The following is a 23,839-nucleotide window of genomic DNA, read 5'->3' as shown; positions in this document are numbered from 1 at the left end:
TCAACCTATTGTTATGTCCACTGCAGGACGAAGGCCTCTCCCTGCGATTACCCCTGGCTTGCGCTAGCTGATTCTACCAACTTGCGCCTGCAAATTTCCTCATTTCGTCACCCACCTAGTTTTCTGCCGTCCTCGACTGCACTTCCCCTCCCTTGGCACCCATTCTGTAACTCTAACGGTCCACCGGTTATTTACTCTATGCATTACATTGCCTACCCAGTTCCATTTTTTTTCTCTCTTAATGCCAACTAGAATATCGGCTATGCCCGTTTTCTCTCTGATCCACACTGCTCTCGCCCTGTCTCTTAACGTTATGCCTCGTAACCGAGTGAACAAGCACAGAGAAAGATGGGAGCGAATGCGGAGGGCAGCGGGGGATGAAAATAACGCGGCGAGAGTGAAGAGAGCGCGGAGGAGGAGTGTATGGCGAAAGCGTGAGAAGAAAAGCGCAGTGCCACGCACGAGGGGCCATGTGGCCACGATGGCTACGAGATGGCGCCAGAGTAGCGCGCGCCGTCTGCATAGAAACGAGAGAGAGAGAGAGAGAGAGTGAGAGAGAGAGAGAGAAGTTTAATGATACTAAATCTAGAAAGGTCGGCCTGGGGTATGTTCCTCTAGCCAGCTACTCGGCGTTGGGGGAAGGGGAAGAGGGAAAGAAAGAGGGAAGAAAGAGGCGCATGATGGGTGACGATGAGGATAGAGGGAGGATGTAAAACATATGGCAAGCAATTTGGCATGCTCAAAGCCTACAGTCCAGGCCCGTACTTTTTAAAAAGTTCAGTAACGCCTGGGTGGCCTTGAAACCCGATTGAGCGTCTGGCCAAGGGCCTAAAATAACGTCCTCCGACAACGGTGGGCTGTCGAGACGCGTAAGGTCATTGTTAAACTTTTGACGCTCTTCCACGTACTTAGGGCAGTCACAAAGCACAAGACCTATAGTCTCATTCACATTGCACAAGTCACAGTCTGGAGACTCAGTGCGTCGCATGAGGTGCACGTATCCACGGGTAAACGCCACCCCCAGCCTTAGTCTGTGCAGAAGACTGGCACAGCTGTGTTGAATTTTCGGTGGCAGCCTAACTTTCATGGTAGGGTCCAATCTCTGGAGTCGTCTGTGGCGATTATCCTGATTGTCCCAGTGCTTTTCTGTCAATTTTCGGATGACACTGGAGAGGATGCAGTTGGCGTCCGCTCTTGAAAAAGGAATTGCAAGCAGTGACTCTAGTTCTTCGAGTGCTTTCTCTGCTTCGGCATCGGCCAGTTCATTGCCGTGTATACCACAGTGACTGGGAATCCACTGAAATGTGATGTGGTGGCCGTTTACTTGCGCTAAAGTGTAGAGCTCGGCAGTTTCAAGAGCCAACACTCTGTAAGCGCTTTCTTGCATAGAAACAAAGCGCTGCATGAGTGAAGGTTGTCTGCAGCGGCTGCTGTGAATCGTGCCCACGCGTCACCCACGCGCTTCTTCTCGCGATCTCCCGATTAGCGAGGCAGTCACGCCACACTTCGCTCCGTTTGCGACGTGCCGCACGAGATCACGAGATGCATTGTACGCCCCAGCCAATATATCGCGAAATTTAGGGAGTAACGTAATCGTCGGTGAATTTTTTTCGTACCAGCACTCCCGCTGCGCGGTTCTTAACTTATTCTCAAGCTTCGTTATTAACCTCGCAGTTTCTACCTCGTCAGTGTGTATCGGTGGAATGCAATGATTGCACACTCTTCAACGACAGTCATTTTTCCTGCTTGCGACCACCCGGCATGTTTATGTAACAAATTTTACAGTCTCTATACTTATCGTTTGCGCGTATTTTCTTAACTCTTTGTGGTCTAATTCTGCTCCTTCCTAGTGTGCCGCTACATTCAATACTTCATCTTCCTTCATGATTGCCTGGGGCTTGCTTAAAAACCTATTACTCGCGCCGTGAGTCGACGCACATAACCGGCGTTACTACACTTTCACTAAGATGTATTCCGTCACACACAAAAGCGACTTCGCGGCCTTCAGGGAGCACTTCTAGGTTGATGTCAATGAGGGTAAAACTAATTGCATGCCTTAGTTCGCGTCCAAATTTGCCTGTTTACTGCAAGCATTTCAATTACATACTCTTGTTTTTAAACCTCTGGCACCGCGCACACTGCTAAGTGCGACGCCTGCAACGGGCGCTCCTCATCACACCAGTGTAAAGTTCCTGGTCATGATTTGGTAATGTCTGAAGCCGTGTGCGCTCCAGCCGATTTTTATTCCTCTGCAAATTTCCTTCTCATGATCATCAGAGCATACTACAGCTCATAACTGCTTTTATCTGCTAAAAAACTCGATTAAATATAGACATTGATTAAGACCCTCGCCATCGACCTTATCGAGCAATCAGGTCGGTGGACGTTGTACGCCCGTCACAGAATCAGTGGAACGAGGAAACTGCACGCCTCCTCCGACAAAGCAATTGTTCTTATCTATCAGTACAAGGGTTCTTAGCTCCTGCATTTCGAGGCATTATATACTTCCATTCCGAGCGTCGATCGGGGAAACAGTCGGATCCACAGCTGTCGGCTCCGAGCGGACGCGATGCTTCGAAAAGAGCTCCTTGTTCAGTGCGTCCTTTTGTTGGCGGCATTGGGATGGCTCGGGTCCGATGCTACGAGTGCCGCAACGGTGGAGCAGACGACACCCTCTTCTTACCAGAAGTCAGGTAACGCTTCGCCGCCTCGCATACGTCGCCTCATGCTCGCTGTCGAGCCGTCTGTTTGCCTCAGAGTATTCAACCCCCATCCCTATATATAGAGCCAGCACCGAGAAATAGTCAACATGCTAGGTAGGCAAGGTCTATATATATATATATATATATATATATATATATATATATATATATATACCAGAAAAAAAAGCAGTTCTGGGTCCGGGTAAATATTCACAGTGAAATAGACGTGCGTATGAAGCGGTTCATTGACGTTTCGGCCGGGGTCCGGCCTTCATCAGAATCAGGTTCTGATGAAGGCCGGACCCCGGCCGAAACGTCAATGAACCGCTTCATACGCGCGTCTACTTCACTGTACATATATATCAGCAACCTAGCTGCGATCAGCAGACGACGTTCTGCAAGGCAGTGGCGACGACTTGCAACACGTGATCGAGAACATATATGAACTGCACGGTGTAAAGTCAAAGTGTAGGTTTCAGGATCAGCATGTGAAATGGTAAGGGGGAATGCTCGACCTCGACTGACGAGGTGCGTATCTTCAATGAGCTTTATTTTTCCCCGTAAGTTTTCCGATTTTGGGCAACGCTTCTCTAGAAACTGAAAACCTTAATGAGACATGCGCTGCCAGCAATCGGGATAGATTTTATCTCTCCGTTTCAAAATGAAAAAAAAAAAAGAAAACTGCCGTTTAGGACGGTTCAGCAGGAATAGCAGCGAGTAAGAACATATGTGTCACGTGCATCACGAATACTGAAAGCCTGATATAAAGCGCCCTTTAATGTATACGATCATGGAGAAATAGAGCGCAAACAGGTTAGAGCTAACTAGCTCGCGTTACTTTGTCTCTGCTTTCCCTATACTTCTCGTGATGTCGACATCATTTCGTTTCGCCAACTTAGTGGCACGCACTATACTCGGCAGTATAGAATAGCAGCGGTGTACAATAATGACGAGCTGTCACGCTGATATTTACTTAAGTATCAGCACTGACTTCATTTCCTGCCCGCGGAACCTTAACCTATTTTCAGAAGTTCCGTTTTATTACATACTTGTGCATACGTATTTTCCGGTTATTGTGTCTTCACAGTGCTGTATTCTTGCTCCGCGTGGATTTTCATTACTTTCGTGCGCTATAGTATTTCACGTGTGCTTATTTGTACAAAAGTTGTCTTTCCCAATTTGCGAAAATTTTATGTTCTGCGCCGTCTGCTCTGGGGGACGCTGTACAGCGAAGTGCTCCGGATTAATTTCGACCACCTGCACACAAAGCGCGGTACAGTACGAATGTTCTTTTCCTATTTCACTCCCGTCGGATAATGCGATTGCCACCGAATCGAACCCCGACCTCGTGCTCGGCGGCAGAACGCCAAAAATTGAAGGGGCACTGAATGCCAAAGCATTGCGACTACCGCGCGATGTCTATGCCCTTTCAGTCGCCTTAATTTAACTTCGCCTTAATTAACAACAAAGGTCGTGGGCTCGACTCCCACCAAAGGTGGAGGGCTAGAGCTCCTTAATTTATAAACGTGCATTATTAATTAACACGAAAGCAGGCACGGGGGCCTCCAAGATCTCCGTTGTGACGCATCCTTGGTCGCTTCACCGAGGGGATCTCGGAGGCTCCCGCCTCTCGGCCCTGCCAATGTGGATGTCCAGCGTAGCTGTCGAAAACCACCACTACAACTGCTGATGAGGGTATGCAATGCCTTATTGCTTTAGAGTAATGGTAGTAATGGTAATTTAGAGTAATGAGTAATGGTAATTTTGACAGCACGCCAACAACATTGAAACAGTTGCAAGGCTGGTTCTTGTATATACGAAAGTGGGGGTAGAGACGTCGCTCCCCACGTCGCAAGCTCCCGTCGGGGCGGCTGCTTGAGCAACGGTAATCTTTATCGGGAAACGTGTGCGGGGAGCGCTACGTGCTTCGCATTGTTATCAGGAGCGCCTTATCATCAACTGTGTGGTTCGGATGATTGCTTCGTGACTGTTCTTTATCGAAACGCGTGCTGTTCTGCATGCTGTACGCGTGATACCAAAGAATATATGCCCTGTTCGCTTCACTTTGCTGGCTGCTTGGAGCCTCCGCCTTACGGGGTACGAGGCACTGCTCCTGGCCCTACGCTGCCGCCGGTATCGGCTCACATTTTTTTGTTGACGGACGGGGACACGAAAAAGGACGACCATCCAGAGGCTAACAGCTTCGCTGTAAAAATGCGTAAAGTACGACTTGCACACGAGCTTCGGACATGATAGCTTCGCACTGAAATACGAATATACGAGATGACATATGATTATGACACGCGCAAACTTAGAGCCAAAGCCTTTATTCCAGATGCCGTTTGAGGTCTGTCTGAGTGGCGGCGGCCGCTAGGTGGCCGTTCTGTTTTTGGACATTGTACAGAAGCAAAGTTCGCAATAAAGGGTCAGAAAACTTAGTTGTTGGAGTTCATAGTGTTTCTATTTTCTTTATGAACCAAGGTAGGATATTAGGCAGTATAATAGCGAGAGTTTGGTGGCGCAACCCACCGCCGCGTTCCAAAGGGGTCGCTGTAACATCCATCCAGTGTGCGCCATAATGTCGACTACGGTCGCAGTACACGTTGTGCGACAGATGCAAAGGGCAGAGCGGCCACGCATCAAGGACACATACATTGTGTGCACAAGTTCATCACGCGTGCCCGCACGTGTGCGGAGGGGCAGCATAAGCCTTTATTCTTGTTGGCCCTCCGCCTGGCGCAAGTTCGTTAATGAGCTCATTGAATTTCTGTCAGTAAAATGCGTCAAATTCCTAAAGTACGACTCACACACAACCTGCAGACATGATAGCGTGGCATGGTAATTCGAATATACAAGAAAACATAGTTCTGTTACACGGAAACTCAAATACAAACCCCTTTTCCAGCTGCCACTTGACGTCTGTTCTGGGGGTGAGCACAGACCGAAAAATTCCTACCAATTACGTGGTTGAAGGTGGATGGTTGATGCAGTAACGAGATTTTGTTACAGTTGTTTTTGATTTTGTCGCGTAATGAACGGAGTCTGTCACCTGACCCCTACGTCATCTACTCGAAGAGAAACACAACTATGCCAAACTCTCCCCTCCTCCCCAAACACCCAAACAAAATTTCGCTTTAATGATGATTTGGGAAGAAACCAAGGCGTGTTAGTAGCAAATAGCAGATGCTTGCAACCTCTATACCTGATCTTTCAGCTGAATCTAAAATAAGGAGCGAAAATATAGTGCAAATGCGAAAAGAAGCTACTGCCAGCCTGCATATATATATATACAGGTGCTGCACAAGTATGCACCTTCAAACGCGTAGTTCCCTTTCTTCAGAATTAAAGCTGTCTGTGCTAGACCTCACCGTAGTGTGGCGAGTCTACTCCGCCGTTTTCTCGCCCAATAAAGCGGGCCAATCTAAGAGATTGAAAAGGATGGGAGAGGGGGATTGATGTAGACGGCAATCAGGGCCTTATAAAGCCTGCTAAAAGAACTACCAAAATCGTGTCTCCATCGTATTTTCACCTCATAGCGCTGGATCTGGACGCCGGCTGCAACGAGGCCGTCTGCTTGCGCCCGCACTGCGCATGCGCCTCCGACAAGCCCCCCGCAGGCATGCGACCCGACCAGGTGCCGCAGTTCGTGACGCTGACGTTCGACGACGCCGTGACGGTGACCAACATGGCCTTCTACCGCGAGCTGCTCGAGGGTTCCGCCAGGAAGAACAAGGCGAACGGCTGCGGCATCGCGGCCACTTTCTTCGTGTCGCACGAGCACACGAACTACGCGGCCGTCAACGCGCTGCACTCTTGGGGCAACGAGATCGCCGTGCACTCGATCAGGTGATTGGACGGGCAGAGGTCACGTGCGTATGTTTCACAGTCTTCAAATCACGGCCGGACTCCACTCTCTCCGCCGCGGAGGAGCGAGCGAGTCGAGTCCGGCCGTGCTCAAACCATAGAGCTTCTCACCATAACACCTAGGGGGAAATCTGGCGCCACCGTCTATGGGAGTTTCCTAAGGGGCGCTGTGCCGTCGTGGGAATGACGGTATGTGTGTCTGCGAGGCTTGTGTTGGCTGGTGTTGTAAGAGGCTTCGTCTAAAACGTGGATATGGCTACACAAAGAACACGTTTTAGAGTAAAATCTTCATAAAATATTTCCATTAACGCATATTACATCTTTACTCACCTACAATGCATGCGCAAGCGAAGAAAAGCAAGAACAGACGACAAAACTGTTCCAAAGCGAGCACGAATCTTGTCGTCTGTCCAACTTTAGCGGTCCGCTGATACTTCTTACGTTTCATATAATTGTACATGCAATGACAAGTGCTCATAGTTAAACAAAACATGTTTTTGTGTAATAATAAAGCTGAAACAGCTTCTTAAATGCTGTTTTAGTAGAAAATTAATCATTGCGACAGACGGAACGGTGCTTGCCTGGCTCTCCGAGAACAGATGCCAAACCGAAGTCACAATATACCGGCATCCCCATGCATAACACAGTGCAGCAGCGCCAGATTTCCCTCTCGGTAATATAGTGAGAAACTCGATGCCTCAAACGACGCAGCACATGGCACTGCGTTTCCTGTGCAATCACCGTAAATGCCAGAGATGAGGGGGGGTTCGAGATGTCTCTAACGTCCTCTCTTGGTTGGCATCATCTCGATGCTCCGTAACTATAAGTGGTGTCGAACTATATTATTATTATTATTATTATTATTATTATTATTATTATTATTATTATTATTATTATTATTATTATTATTATCATCATCATTGGCGTCCCTTGCGAAACGGGGCGGGGACAAATAGTCCCCTAAACAGCTTGTTTTAACCAGGTTTTATTACACCTATCGCTATCTAGCCTTGCCTATCTGATCTTGATGCTACCTTTAGCATCTAAAATCTGTATCACTATACATATACCATTACCTACGCCTGCAATGACTCCGGTTCTATCAATCTCTTCCCTGCTTTTCTTCAGCCAATACCCTAAAAATATATTGCTCATCTCGATTGCTGACCGGCCGCTCCCATCCACTTTAAATCGAAGCGCTTCTCGAAGGTGTACGTTACCTACGGGTCTCACTCGGCGAGTCCCTTCACATTCAATTAGGACGTTCTGAGTGGCCTCCGGATTTTAGATCGAAAGCGCTATTCCTCGAGGTACAACTCGCAAGGTCAATCTCTGCATGCGCTTGAACTTCAGCCAATGGCGCAGAGCGTGAAGGTGTGACGTCACGTCACGTGATCCGCTGCGGAGAGGCGTCGCAGCTGCGCTCGCTTGAGCCTCGCCGCCGTGTGCCACGTGATTACGCGACGGTTTAACAGCTGCCTCGCCGGGGCTTGGTCGCTCAGTCTCGCCATGGATGAAGCACCCACCGATGCGAGCGCGTCAACTCTTCGCCGTAGGCGCCAAGCTGAGTCTGAACATTATAGTAAACCAAGTTCTAACTGCAAGCAACTACTTTACAGACCGCAAATCAGTCCTTACCTTAGACAAGCTACAGCAAGACAGTAGAGACTTTTAGCGTGTCCGCTATTTCGGCAAACGGGGGCGGTTTCGGCAAACGGGGTGTAAACGTGAGCGACCGGAGCCGCGCAGCCGCCTGGTGGTGTAGAGCTCAACCTGACAAACATAGAGCTAAAATTGCAGTAAGCTACTATATTCTGCTTCGCTGCTGGTGCAAATTTTCGGCAGCGGCGTAATTGTGAACACGATAACGCCGCTGTCGACAATGTGCACCCCAGCTAAGAAGAATACAGTAATTGGCTCTGTGTTTGTGGTTGAGCTTCGCACCACCAGCTGGCGTCACCAATCTCGCCGCTCACGCCCCTGCTCATCCGGCAAACAGCCCTCGCTTGCCGGAATACCGGTCGCACAAAAATTCTCCAGTGATGAAGCCTTTGATGTGCAATAAAATTTTAAAAGCAAAGCCGTGTCTAAACATGCTTACCAGAGCTTTCGTTCGTATAACAGGGTTCAAGACACGTTGAACTTCAGCCGCATCTTTTTGCTGTAGCATACACGTCTAATCTTGTTGCGAATATTAGCTGCGGTATGTTTTTTGTTCTTCGGCAATCAGCTCGAGCCTTAAATGGCATATTGTACAGATTCGCCCTTCTAATTTCTTTCTTCCCGTGCATTCTTATAATGCTCCATGATATTTCTTTGCTTCTATTCTTTGCATACAATTCACTGTCTCTGTTTGTCTCACTTACTTTCTGATGAAATCTGGTTGTCTATTCACAGTTTCAATTACCCTGTGCTTGGTTGCCAACTTTCCTGCCCTCTTCCTCCATGCATTTTGTGTCCACGCTTTTCAAGTGAAGATACTTGTGCACTTTTGCCACCCATTTATGTTCATCCATGTTCCTGAGTTTTTCTTCAAAACTAATTTTGCTCTGCGCTTCTCTGACTTCAAAAGAGGCCCAACCCATGGCCCCCCTGTGCTGCCTCATTTGGCACTTTACCGTGGGCCGTCAAAGCCAAATGGCCCGCCCATATTTGGTTAATTTCTAACCGCCACAAGATATCCTATATTAAGCACAGAATGGCACTAGCGAACGTTAGCGCTGGCACCATAATTCATTTCGAGATTCCACGCACCAACTCATATTTATTGAAGCCCCGAAGCGCTTTGTGTTTCATTACTGCTACATTCCCCTTCCCTTTCATTTTTACGTTATCTCGGTGGGCACTTTAGCACGAGTTTCATTCGTTTACGCTTAACCTAGGCATATGTATTGCTTGACAGTGGGTACCACTTTCCATTGAACTGATACCACGTCATTACTCAGTCTCTGCATTAAAGGTCATAATTCCCGATTTCTTTTGTTCAGTCCAATCATGCATAATGAGAGTGGTAGCTATCGCGGTTTGCGTGACGTCGCGCGACTGACAGGCGGAGTGGGGGTGGCCCAAAAAAGCTTTTGACCAGTCGCGGAGGGCTGATTACAGAATTAGAATAGAAAAGTTTGGAATATCTTCACGTTATAGCGCCCCAGTTTTGAACTGTGCGTCCCCAAATTTTTATGAGTTTGATCTGACACCCACCGCCAGATTTTTCATCGTAACCTGCACCAACTACAGACAGCACAGAGGTACACAGGAAGATAGTAGACAGTTTTAGTTTAGCGTAAGTAACTCTAGCGTACGCTATACGCTATTAGCGAGTTTTAGAATAGGGGCCCCAAAGAAATAGCGTCGAAGCCACTGCGCATGCGCAAGACGCAACTGCCTTTGGGTTTTGCGTTGGGAACGCTATTTCACCGATTTAGCGGGAGCCCAAATAGCGGCCCCAAAAGTTTTGCGTCGGCAAACATGGCGGCACCCATCGAAGCGACGGTTCTAACCTAGCACCGAACTGGATTCGATTCGCGGTAACGCGTGAAGTTCGCAAGCTAGGAGAAGTGACTGCGGTTATCGCTTTCTCTCAACTAGCGTGTGTTATAAAGATTGACTCATTAGACGCCGCTGATTTTGAATTCGATTGTGGTTTTATGGCTCGTAGGCCTAACACGGCTAAGCTTGGCTGGTGAAGGCTAGTATAGTTGGTTTGCTCATAACTAAGCGCAACTAATTGTTTGCTGCTTACAGAATAGCCTCTAAATTGTAATTAAATGCGAATACACGCAAGTCAAAATTATTATTCGTATCGTAAAATGGTATATTTTATTTAATTATTTCTAATAGCTTTTCTTTGACGCCGTAGTGGCGCTGTAAGCGCAAGACGCTATCCGCAAACGTAAAACCCTATTCTAAAACTCTTCACTCCTACGTGTCCCAACGCTAACACCCGCAAAGCTCTTTGGGGCCCCAAACTATTGGGGCCCCTATTCTAAAACTCCCTATTATATAGCGTACGCTAAGCAGCGCACGTTTTCTACAATTTTAGTTGGCCGGCGATATCTTCGGATCTCAGAGGCTATATGCCGTCGTTGCGGCTATTTCGCGCCTGTAGCGATAGGTGGCGCTGACATCTCGAACGTTTCTTTCGTTAGGCTTCGACTCGCTCGAAACGAGAAGCGATCTCGAAAACACCACGAGGTTATCCATAATACTGTGTCGTCGAAGCGGCCTGATACTAAGCGAAAGCCGTTTACACAGTCATTTGCTAAGAACGAAGTGCATTTTACAAAAGCAACGCCAAATTCAATTCGAAGCGGGCAGCCGGGACCGCCGCCATGTTTCCCGCAAACTCCACAAACCCCGCAAAAACGCTAACGCTAACTCGTTTGCGTTGCGTACGCCCGCTATACCCGCTATTTCGTTTAGCGTTCAGCGCATGCGCAGTGACGACCCGCTATTTTTTAGCGTACGCAATGGTATAGCGCACGCTATACTAAAACTGTCTAGTGACTTTCGCGGGTCATGGCGTGTCCAACAAGACATTCAAAAGAGTTTCTCGGTTTGCGACAGTAGTCAATTGTGGACCGGTTACCCTTGGAACAGCGTGTTCCCTTGTCGGCATTTCTTCGCAAAACACTGCCTCACTGACTTCCACAATGTGTTGCTCAAGCATAACTTTTCTGTAAGCTCTCGCTCTCCTTCTCAGTCTGCGCACTTTTTTTGTCGCGTCGCGCAGCCACCGAGCCGACTGGGACTACTGGAACACCATCAACAGCACCCAGTGGGAACGGGAGATGCTGGATCAAAAGATCATGATGGAGACGTTTGCGAATGTGCCACCGTCGGATGTGACCGGTGCCAGGGGCCCATTCCTCTACACCGGAGGAGACCAGCTCTTCCGCATGCAAGCGCAACATTTCCGGTAAGAAAAGCTTAGAACTTGTTAAACAGAAAAGTGGATATCCAGTGTCCTGTGTTCTTATTCTCACACATAGAAAGTGGGCGCGAACAAACAGATAAAATTAAAACAGTACTGAAATTGCGTTACTTAGTTTTCAGTTTTGTGCGTTAAATGAAGGCCCTCAATCTCTAAATTCAAGAGAACAAGATACTGCCAAACCTCGCAGCACCCTAAATAATTTAATATATATATGTACCCATAGGAACCAGTAACGCTTTCGTTTTCCAGTAAGTGTTCATTCAGTCAGGACCTCATGCAGATAAAGGTTGGTGGTCACGTGGGAGCAGAACATCATGACGTTTTGGCATTCGCTCGGGCTTGTTCAGTCGTTTGTAAGGCTGCTGCTGCTCGTTGCGTGTCCAGAGGCAGCGGAGGTAAAACAAGGCGAATTTCGACAACATTTTCTCCGTCGAAAACGACGCAAACAGCGGAAATTACTTCGAAATCCACGACGTGACATTTATGTATAGCGGGGCTGATGTTGGCCGAGCCGAATTCAGTATTTAAAGGAATAAGTTCGACTTTCTTCCTCCAAGCAAGAGGTCGTGGGATCGAGTCCCGGCCACAACCGCATATAGATGGGGGCGGAATGCGAGAACACCCGTGTAGTTACGTTTAGGTGCACGTTAAAGAATCCCAGGCGGTCGAAATCATTCCGCAATCACCCACTACGGCGTGCCTCATAATCAGATCGTTGTTTTGACACGTAAAACCGCGTTATATATATATATATATATATATATATATATATATATATATATATATATATATATATAAAAGCTAGAAGAGAGGAGGTTAACCGAGGGGCCCGATTTTTATTAGTCATACCATGAGAAGCCAACAAACACTGACACCAAAGACAACATAGGGGAAATTACTTGTGCTGAATAAATGAAATAAAGAAACGATAAATTAGTGGAAATTAAAGTGGATGAAAAAACAACTTGCCGCAGGTGGGAGCCGAACCCACAACCTTCGCATTTCGCGTGCGATGTTGTACCAATTGAGCTACCGCGGCGGCGTTTCCCCATCCACTTTCTTGGGTATTTATGTGTACTAGTAGAACCCTGGGAGTGTTAGCCAGCGCCACCACTCATAGACCTAGGCGGCGGACGTGGAACGTCGTTTTTGCCGCAGGCGTCACGAGAACGTGATCTTTTTGGGTGAAGGCAACTGGTCAATACAGCCACATATGCTACCTGAAGGCATCAATGTTGCCGGATTCGAGACCCTCGTTATGTAATAAACGAGAAGAGAGGGGGTTAACCGAGGGGCCCGATTTTTATTAGTCATACCATGAGAAGCCAACAAACACTGACACCAAAGACAACATAGGGGAAATTATTTGTGCTGAATAAATGAAATAAAGAAACGATAAATTAGTGGAAATTAAAGTGGATGAAAAAACAACTTGCCGCAGGTGGGAGCCGAACCCACAACCTTCGCATTTCGCTAGGTGTATGAGTGGTGGCGCTGGCTAACGCTCCCAGGGTTCTACTAGTACACATAAATACCCAAGAAAGTGGATGGGGAAACGCCGCCGCGGTAGCTCAATTGGTAGAGCATCGCACGCGAAATGCGAAGGTTGTGGGTTCGGCTCCCACCTGCGGCAAGTTGTTTCTTCATCCACTTTAATTTCCACTAATTTATCGTTTCTTTATTTCATTTATTCAGCACAAGTAATTTCCCCTATGTTGTCTTTGGTGTCAGTGTTTGTTGGCTTCTCATGGTATGACTATATATATACATTATATATATATACACACACAATTTCTTCCTTCAGTAACAGTCAATACTTTCCCGTTATGTAAACAAAAACACAGCGGCACCCATATTCTACCAAGGTGAAAAAAAAATAGGGCGGAACATAGGACAGCTAACGCTCTAACAATATGCGGTATCATACTCAAATCTTATTGTAACGCCCCCCTTACCCAATGCCTCATACGAGGCCTGTAAGGACATTGTTAAATAAATATGTGATTGTGACGTCACGACAGCATCACGCGCGTGCGTCACGGGCTACCTTCACAATACTCCATCAAAGTGACGTTTGTGTACCTTGCATCTTTTACAAATTTGCTTTTCTTTTTTGTGCACACGGTGGCGCACCGCGTACGCTCTACATGCCTCGCGAGTCTTAGCTGTTAGACAGCTCCAAAGTGGGTGAAGTGCGCCTATAATGCTATAATATAAACGCGTGACCTACGGTGGGATCACAGCCTCCGTCTTCCAGCGCCCGATGCTCTAACTGCTATTAGAGCCTCGAACGCGTGCTCGATTCTCTCGCGCCAAAGTCGCACTTTGAGACGCCTGGCGCGTGCGTCTGGGGTCCGGTTTCCTGTAATAGAGAATAGAGACTTCTAGCCTGTCCGCTAATCCGGCAAACGGGGGTGGTTTGGGCGGATTGCCGGATTTGCGGGGGCGTGAGCGGCCGGAGCGGTGCAGTCGCCTGGTGGCGTAGAGTTCAACCAGACAAACACAGAGCTAAAACTGCAGTAACCCAGCAGGGTAACTATACCCTGCTTCGCTGCTGGTGCAAATTTTTGGCAGCGGTGTAATTGTGAACAGGATTACGCCGCTGTCGAAAATTTACGCCCGCAGCTAAGCCAACTGTAGTAATTAGCTTTGTGTTTGTGTGGTTGAGCTTCGCGCCACCAATCTGGCCGCTCACGTTTACGCCCCCGCTAAACCGGCAAACCGCCCGGGCTTGCCGTAATACCGGACACACTAAAATTGTCTATTAATTCGAGAATTCTAGTGCGTCCTGTATTCCGGCATGCGCGGGCGGTTTCGTAAACGTGAGCGGCCAGATTGGTGGCGCCAGCTGGTGGTGTAAAGCTGAACCACACATACACAGAGCCAATTACTATATTCTGCTTAGCTGCTGGTGTAAATTTTCGACAGTGGCGTAATCGCGTTCACAATTACGCCGCTGTCGTAAATTTGCACCCGCAGCGAAGCAGGATATGGTAGGTTACTGCAATTTCAGCACTGTGTCTGGTTGAGCTCTACGCCGCCAGGCGGCTGCACCGCTCCGGCCGCTCACGTTTGCGCCCCCGCCCATCCGGCAATCCGCCGAAACGACAACCATCCCCTATTGCTTACTACCCTTTCCGCTCGGACCAGTGACGCAGCAGCTCAGCATTGCCATGCCAGCAGCTGAAGGTAGAATGCTGCCCTATAGCCGGGATGCGCCGCCGAGGCGATCGGGCGTATTGGCCGCGATATCGAGCGGACACTGGCTGAACGTGCATAGTGCGGATTGCGCGTCGCGTCTTCTGCCAGCCGCTACTTGTCTACGTGTGCGCGTACATATATCGCCGTCGTAAATTGTGGTATGCATTGTTTTTTTACGATGTAGAGGCTCGTTTGACTTTGCGTTGTAGCCTTTGGGTTGCAATAAAATTAGAGACTGCACGTGTCGAGTGCGCGATTGCTGAATTGTGATTTAAGCAATTCACACACAAAAAATATTTGGGGTCGTTTTAAATTAGTTAAGTGGGCGCTTAGAAACCTGAAGGCAGCGCTTTAGCGATTCCTTGTAGCGATGTGTTGATAATTATGTAATCTTTGTGATGTCATCACAAATAAACGACGTGGCGTGAGATCACTCAGCAGAATAAAATCTTAAGCGCTCATGTGATTGGGACACAATTGATCTTAGGCGTATAATTCCATGGCTGCTGCTTAGCGGTTACGCGACCTCCCTTAGCGGTTCCTGAGGTGCCCTTTTATGTGGACATCGCACTACGCAAACTTAATGTTGAATACCAATGGCGTAGTCGGAGCAGCTGACAGACTGCGAGCGAGCACTCGACTCTGGCGTAGAGCAATGCCTCCAAATCCGCGAGTGGAACACAACCTGCGCCGCCGGAGCAAGGCAGAAGCGGAACTTCTATCGCCGAGTTACCCAGGATACCTTGCGCGTTGTCATTTCCTTCCGCTGTTTGATCCCAGCACCGCCGCACCGGTCACTTCTCTCTTCAGCGCCGGTCACCTGTTGTTTTTTTTAAAAAGTGCGGAATAGATATCTCGCCAAGCGTGCAGCAGCTTTTGCTTCCTCGCGAGTCGTGACCGGTGGCGCCTCCCAGCAGACAAACGTGGTAAAAGAAATACGTCACGCGGACTTCCGGTCCACTCTGCCGCTTTTGGCGGATTATCTTTTTCTGCTCCGCGGAGTGACTCCCGCTCTGAATCCACTCCGACGCTCTCATTGGAACACTTTAGTCCCGCCCTCCCTCTGTCATTGGAACAAACTTGCTCCGAAACGAGCAGAAAAACTTGCTCCGACTCCGCTATTGGAATTCAACATAATATTTTGCATCGCAAGTGTCTTTTTGCGCTTTTGTACTTTATCTTCTACATAAGGGAACCGGGAATATAGTGTTACAAGAGGATCATGTGTACCATTACCGTCGCTAGACACCGGACGTCGTAAAACTGAGTTGCTGGTGACCAACATAACGAACTCATTAGTGTGGCGTCGTTAGCTTGACGGGTGGTATCGACCATTATTTTCAAATGTACAGAAAGCAACCTATTGAAGCTGCCTCTAAAAATAATTGAATATTGTTCGCATCAACCTCATGCACGTAGAAATGTAAAGCATCCTTCGTGCTAAAATACTGCATTTTTACAACTACCACTAAAGAAATGCGTGTGAAGCCACATGGCGATCCTGCCACAGTGCAGTCACTCATAGCTGCGTATCCTTTAACTACACTTAGTAAACGTCTTGTATTTGACACATCATCGAAAAAGAGGTCAAATGTAGTTAAGTATGCGTAGACCAGTGGTGAAGTAGAGTCAAAAGAACTAGCTACTATAACTTCACTTCACTATACATGAATACATGCATTTGTATAACCAGTGCGAGAATGGCAGAAAGTTTAGTTGTGCAACAACAGGGTGAACAGAATGCGCAGAACGCAAGAAGTACGTCGACGTAGTGGAATAGAAACTGCGTTTGTGGCATTGGAGGACAATTATCACTTCACTGCATTCAGTGCATTTTTCTCGCCAGACAATCGGCCCAAATCGCCCACAGCGAAGTGCCACCGAGTACATTTCAATGCGCACCTTCGACTACCGATCCACAGCATGGATGGATGTTATGAGCGTCCCCTTTGGAACGGGGCGGTGGGTTGCGCCACCAAGCTCTTGCTATTATACTCCCTAATGTCCTACCTAGGTTAAACAAGAAAAAAACAACAACACTATGAACTCCCACAACCAAATTTTCTGATCCCCTATTACGAACTGTGCTTTTGTACGTCTCCGTTCTTTGTGGTTTCCCTACTTTTCTTCCACCAATCCTCCAATCGCCTCTTACTAATCCCTATTGCGGACATGTTTACTTTTCCACTGCTCTCGCTGAACCCAAGGGCTTCAAGGAGGCCAGTGGTGCCTAAATCGACCGCTGGGCAGACGTCTTCACATTCGAATAAAACATGCTCCATAGTTTCCCTAGCTTTACCGCAGCAAGCAAATGCTGATTCTTCCTTCTTATATCTCGCCTTATAGGTGCGTGTTCTAAGGAAACCCGCCGACAGTGCTGCCACCTATAGCCTGTCCTCGTGGTCACCGGAGTTTGCAATGCGTTGATCACTTATGTTTTTCACTGGTCGATCTGGAGCGGCCGACGACATCGCGGAGCGAGTGCTCGCAGTTCACCAATTTGAAGCTGCCAGCGGGAGCATAGAGAGCGGGAGAGCGAAAAATACGCCGCGGTGGATCGGTCCTCACCGGAAGTCTGCGCGGACACGTCACACTAACCGACTTCCGCGCTGTGCGCGTTTCCACGGCAACGAATGTCACCGAGCGAGCGGAAGCGATCACTTACGCTTCTCGCCCTATTTCCGCCCGAATCCGCGTCTCGATCGGCAGCGTTGCAAGTGAAAGCGATCCCGACGCGGACCTAGCTGATCAGACACGACCAGCGGAGAGCGCGAATCCGCTTTCAGGCAGACCAGTGAAGTGTGGATTCGCCGCCTTGGAGCAAAAAAAGAAAAAGAAATGCTGTTCCAGATCGACCAGTGAAAAACACACAAGATTGGTCGTCTTTGCAGCCAAACGCGCTCTGCCGTCTCTGGAGGCCCTCGCACTAACCCTGAGCGCGTGCCGAGCATGCGCTACCGTAGAGGTGCACTCGACAATGGCGGCGCTGCGAACGCACCTAGAGCGTCCGGGTATTATAACTGCCATTGCTATGAAAGGTGCACAGTTTGGCAGCTTGCACCTATAGGGCATTACACTCTTAGTAGACTGCTACACGCCTTTAATCTTTACGCCCTTTCAGCAACCCCCGTAAGGCAAATGGTGTAAAGTATATATGAAGCACCCTTGCTGATAACATATAACACCCTCGTAAAATAAGTGTTACGCCTGAATCTTTACGCCATTTCGTTTGACCCGCTCGAAACGGTTGTTGAAAAAGGTGTACTTCTAATATCGCAATCGGATAAACCAAGCGCGCATTCTCTACCGAACCCGTATATAACACACTTCTTTTTTTTTTGCGATATATAGAAACTGTCACAATACGCCTGCAGGTACGACTGCACCCTGGTCCATCAGCGCGTCAGACGTGGCCCCGAGAACCCCGTCTACCCGTACACCATGGACTTCGGCTTCCGAAGCAGCTGCATGGTGTACCCGTGCCCCGAGCACCCCTACCCGGGTCTCTGGGTGGTGCCCATGAATGTGCTCTTCCGCGAGCGCGCGGGCCAGGACTTGCCGTGCTCCATGGCAGACATGTGCGTGCCGCAGCCGATCACGGCCAACGACACCTTCGAGTACCTCAGGTGGGCGAGAAAGTGGACGAGGCGAAGTAAGCAGGATGGTTGGCGCGTGAATGAATGGATGAACGAGAGAATAAAAGATAACTGCGCATAGAGTGAGAGAGAGGTCATAACCAGGATTACCTGTTCGGTTGGCGACTGTACGCTGAGGAGGAGGGGGTAAAGGAGATGGAGAGTGCAAAAAATAACCTGTCCACGCACAAATGCGCGAAGAGACTTCCCAACAATTCAATACAGTATCGATGTAAAAAAAGAAGCAGCGTTTTTGAAGCAGCTTAGGCTGACGTCGGCTGCAACCACAGTCGAAGGATTCTGCTTTCCATATAAAGACTGTTGTAGAGCATGTCGGGCGCGGGGCGGATGCGCTGTTCTTCGCATACCGAACAGAGAACATTCACGAACGCGCAATGGTCTCTTTGCACCCATAAACTTCACATGACGATATATGGGTGTACATAAGCAACTCTGTAGAACCAAACATGGCATATTACGTCAAGAGCTATTCTCTCCATGGGTCCAAGTGTAAAAAAAGAGAGAAAAAAGAAGCCTGACCGCATTTGGCAGGCACTCCAGAGTCGCGAACAGCGGACGAAAAATATCGCAACGCTTCTGTTGAGAAATGTTTTACCTTATTTTTGCAGCTCTACGCGCATGATGTCATGTATCAAGTGTGCGGACCTTTGATATAATAGTGTTAGGTGCATTCCCCATTGTGGCGACTCCGAGCATTCAGCCGACACAATTAATTCCGAAAACTCGAAGCGTTGCACAAACTATTAACTAAACAGGATCTGATTTAAGTTTCGTAACAGGGCAAGTTGCACATCCACCTCAGTGAAGCATCAGTCCTTAAAGGTAAAACCATACAGGCTCTAGTTAGCTTTGAAAATGCTAACAAATTTGTGGTGTAGCTGGTGCTTGAGGCACAACAGCAATCGACACTGACCGGCCAAAGAATCTGCAGTGGTCAGTTGATGTTCATTTGTGACTGTGTCGTGTCCAGGGACAAAGGCTGCATGAGAGAGAGAGAGAGAAGCTTAAATGTACAGTGATTGAGTATTCTCAAGCCATCTCCTTGCATCATTTTCCAGTGGTAAATAAAGCTTCATTCATCCATTCGATTGATTTATTGATTCATTCATTCGTACACAGATGCGGACACACCAGCCTGCAGACTACGAGGAGTTAATTATGTACAAGTTCACGATTCGCTTGTAATTGGCAACTAGTTTATGCAGCACTTGTACAATTTCTTCACGAAGAAGGCCTGCATGCATTTATCTAAATGGATTATAAAGGAAAATATTAAGTCGAGCTAGATCAATATGTTATTTGTCTAGAAGTCCATAATATTGCTTACTGTGTGCCATTATATCACTTTTGTTTTTGCGTAAAAGATTGCCACCAAGGTCTCGCACTCTGCTGCTCCATTTGAACCGCCCACGCCAAAGTGGACGTGTTGATGTAATCCCCATGTGACCTCCCACTATGCCACTTTCTGCGATCAGCTAATGCTGATGTCACTTGATAAGCAAGATTTCCTTCCGATTTTCCATTTTTGTCACTGTCGCACATACAGAAGCTCTGTTCTCGCTAAGAATGAGAAATCCGTTATTACAGAAGCCCAATCTGTCAACCTAGTCAGACTTATTTCCCTTTAGTGACCCGTTAAATACGATAACACCGTGTGGAAACTCGTGCACAAATAAAGAAAATTGCTGTAGGTTGAAAGAAGTACACTAGGCATTCCACTCTGCTTTACGACGCGTCCACAGGGTGCTTTTCGGTCACTAAATCTATGTTTAATCTGAGATTTTACATGACTACAGGAAGACTGGATGGATGCACACAGTATATATGTTAGCGCTCACTTGTATCCGTGCAGGTCCAACTTTGAGGACTTCTACACGACCAACCGAGCACCTTTCCCTTTGTTCCTTCATGAGGCTTACCTGCAACAACCCAGTCGCAAGCAGGGCTACCTGCAGTTCGTCGACTGGCTACTACAGAAGGACGACGTCTTTCTCGTGACCATCTCCGAAGTGCTACGCTTCATGCAGGACCCGAAGCCGCTGGGAGCCTACGTTCAGCATACGTGCCCTGGCGGCGTCGTGCAAAGCACCTGTCCCAAGGCGAACACGTGTGCCTACAAGAATACATCACTGGGAGGCGACCGCTACATGACGACCTGTTCTCAGTGCCCCAAGAACTATCCGTGGGTTGGAAATCCCATGGGCAACTAGTGAACTTACCACCTGGTGCCCAATGACTGAAGTGAACACCGCACTTTAGCAGTCCAGCACCTTCAAATGGACGTTGACCACCTGTTGCTGTGATACCTGGCAAGGAACGCGGGCTACTTTATAGAAAAATTGCAGACATATGCAAACCTACTGACTCTACAAACTAACCGTGTTCTATGCGTTAACTCATGAACAACACATTCTAGAAGCCTGTTTCTATACCTACATGAAGAAGGTCAGCGCAATTTCATTTCGATATCTATAGGTGTTAATGGGGAAGTTGTTCAAATTAAAGCAAAATTACTCAAAGCCAACACTGCCCTTTCTTCTGCAGTTTCTTTGCGGAGCTCTTTGCTGTGTTCAAAGCATAGCGGCATCAAAATATACCAAATGTATCCTGGTGAACGTTATAAAGGATGCTGTGATAGTTTCTTGACGCCAAACAGTAGGAGTTATGCTATATAGCCTTGCACCTGCCCTGACAAGCATTGCAACCAGCGTTGCCAATTTAGCGGTTCTCCCACCAAATGTAGCGGTTTTCTGCACTGCCTAGTGGAGAAACTTGTGCTCTGGCGGGCCGCGCGTTTTTAGCACTTTTCTTCGTTAGCCTTTTTTTCGTTACAAAAGCTTAAATTTTCTTGGCAGCAGTTCGTGGCTCACGTGTCACGAATATGCAGCTCATACATGTTTCTTTGGAAGAAGGAATTATCACCGTCCACAAACAGTGTGCTTTGCATTTCTTCTTCAATGTCTCCATGCTTCCTCTGAACTATAGCTCTGGCAGTTTCGGCAGTTCATAGCAGTTTCACTCTTCACCATTTTCGCAGACAAACTTTAGGGGACTTTGCATCGCGAAATGGCTCCCGTGAGATACATAAAAAATTCAGGAGGTAATTGTTAGGGCAACTAGCACTTCGAGACTGGTTGATGGAAATTTCCTTATAGTATACCAGAAGGCCTCAAATTGAAACGAAAGTGGCCATATATCCAGATCCCACAAACCCCCAATATCAATCTGCACTCAGTAAAAACCTTTAAAAAAATAAGTCGGTGTTGAATTTGTGTACATGTTTTAGAAGAAAGTTCCAATTGAACCACTGACTGCTTCCAAGCGTCATACATCATTTACGCCGACTTCAACGCGCATCACACCATGCGGCGTGAAAAAAACACAAATGCTAAAAGCCCCTTGATCCACACAAGTCCGCCAGGTGGTAGGCGGAAAACGTCCTGGAGGTGCTTTAATGGATGCCTGTAGAAAGATCACGAAATACATTGGTCAAATTAGACTGTCACAAATGACGACAATGTGACGTCTTGCCGGCCACCTGCATCCGCAAGTGCAAGTGATCTTACTATGCATTCAATTAGCGTTCATGTATATGGTCAGTCACAACACCAGATCGGACAGGCAGCAACAAATTCCTTGTTTTACAGCGAAGCTGCATACGGCTAGGGTACCGTACATCTTTGTTCTCCGTCAACAAAAAATATCGTCTTCATGACTCATAACTTCGTAGACATTCATGCTCCCTTATGTAAGCAAAAAATGCAATGGCTCATTGCCCTGTAAGGCAGAGGCTACAAGCGCTCAGAAAAGTGAAGCGAAAAGTGCTTAAATCATATTTCATCACACATACAACATACAGAACAGCATCTCGAAAACTGTCATCACATTGAAAATGGAGCAGTTTAGGCATTCCGTGTTGCAGACATCACTTGCGATGCCACACAGATCCGGCCCAACCGACCACCCAGCGGCGTACTTGCAACTGATTTGACATTATCAAAAAATGCGATTGCAGTTGCGAGTGAAATAATGACCAAGGAGCAAGACAATAAATTAGTGTGCATACCTTTCGTCACGATGGCCACCCATCTAGACAATAAATCAGTTCGTTCCTTTCTTCAAAATTATGTGTCACCTCCGTGTCATGTGCTAAACAGTTTCTCCAGGGAAACGAAACCAAAATTGGCTGCAGAGAAGGTATTACATCAAATTATGTTTGCCAGTGTTTTTTATAGGGTTTGGCGATCATGACGCAGGAGGTAGATACGTACATGGGAGAAGGACATTGCGAGGCACCCGCCGTGGTGGCTGTGCGGCTATGGTGTCGCGCTGCTAAGCACAAGGTCGCGGGATCAAATCCCGGCGGCCGCGGCCGCATTTTGATGAGGGCAAAATGCTGAAACGCCCGTGTCCGTGCATTGGGGGCATGTTAAAAACCCCTGGTGATCAAAGTTATCCGGAGTACTCCACTATATACGGTGTGCCTCATAATGAAATTTTGGTTTCGGCACGTAAAACCTCAGAATTCAATTCAATGTTGTGGGGTACTTACACTCACACCAAATCCCTCGCTTGACTCCTATGGTGCTACACGTATTGTGGGCCATGAGTGAACAGGAGCGCGTGTCGACATCCTGCCAATGTCCTGCTCCCCACGCAACTACCTTCTGCGCTAGAAATGAAACCGAAACAGGCTGTAGAAAAGCTACTAAACTATTTCGGGTGCTCTGATAAGCTTGCCAATACATTATCTAGGGTTAAGAGAATCCCTTGTCTTTGCTATCGCGAAATGTGAATAGTCGGAAATATGCCGGTAATTCTTCAATGCAGTCCAGCCAAGTATCATCCGGATCGGAAATTCGCTGAAGTGATGAAAGACGACCTCAATGCGAGAAACACTTGTGTGCGCACATAAGATCGCGTTATAAAATAGGAACGCAGATAGCAGGGCAAAACATAGTCAGAATAAACGGTCCTGTACACAGTGAACTTTTCTCTCAGCAGACGTCGCCATCTTACCAAGTCTTGTAACACAACATGGTTTACATAATTTACATAATTCCCGTTATACTGCGACAGAATGAACGTAGCACAGCTCAATTCACGGGGATCCATGATTCAATGATGCCAACTCTAGGCTTATATCCCGAGATTTATGCCTCGAGGTGGTTCCGAGAATACAGTGACATCACAGCAATCGCTAGGATATTTTTGGTCAACATATGCTGGGAGCTGGTCTAGAATATACTTCATGCAACCTAATCAATGCTGGCAGTTGGCTCATGAATGTTCAATCGGTCTGCTATGCTGCTGCATCAGCCCTCCCAGTGAGCAGCAGCATATAGGTGGTCACTGAGCACACCGCAGTGTCTACATGTCACAGTCTCCTACTCCCACGAGGCTACCTTCGGAGTCACTATGTGACATGGTAGAAACGAAGCCAAAATTAGTTGTAGAAAAGCTAACTTATTAAGGCTGCT

At 47.6% G+C, this 23,839-nt stretch overlaps 1 protein-coding gene across 1 annotated transcript; it reads left to right on the top strand.

Moving 5' to 3' along the window:
* The first annotated feature begins 2,521 nt into the window (after positions 1-2,521).
* Positions 2,522-22,095, top strand: LOC142557371 (chitin deacetylase 8-like). The gene is made up of 5 exons (XM_075669164.1): positions 2,522-2,693; positions 6,239-6,548; positions 11,299-11,484; positions 18,078-18,329; positions 20,212-22,095. Exons 1-5 carry the CDS (start codon positions 2,570-2,572, stop codon positions 20,567-20,569), a joined length of 1,230 nt encoding a protein of 409 aa, XP_075525279.1. The 5' UTR covers positions 2,522-2,569; the 3' UTR covers positions 20,570-22,095.
* The last annotated feature ends 1,744 nt before the right edge of the window (positions 22,096-23,839 follow it).

The sequence above is a fragment of the Dermacentor variabilis genome, chromosome 9, assembly GCF_050947875.1.
Source record: "Dermacentor variabilis isolate Ectoservices chromosome 9, ASM5094787v1, whole genome shotgun sequence".
Taxonomy (NCBI): Eukaryota; Metazoa; Arthropoda; class Arachnida; order Ixodida; family Ixodidae; genus Dermacentor; species Dermacentor variabilis.
The sequence above is the reverse complement of the archived record's forward strand: the minus strand, read 5'-3'. Positions and strand labels throughout refer to the sequence as shown.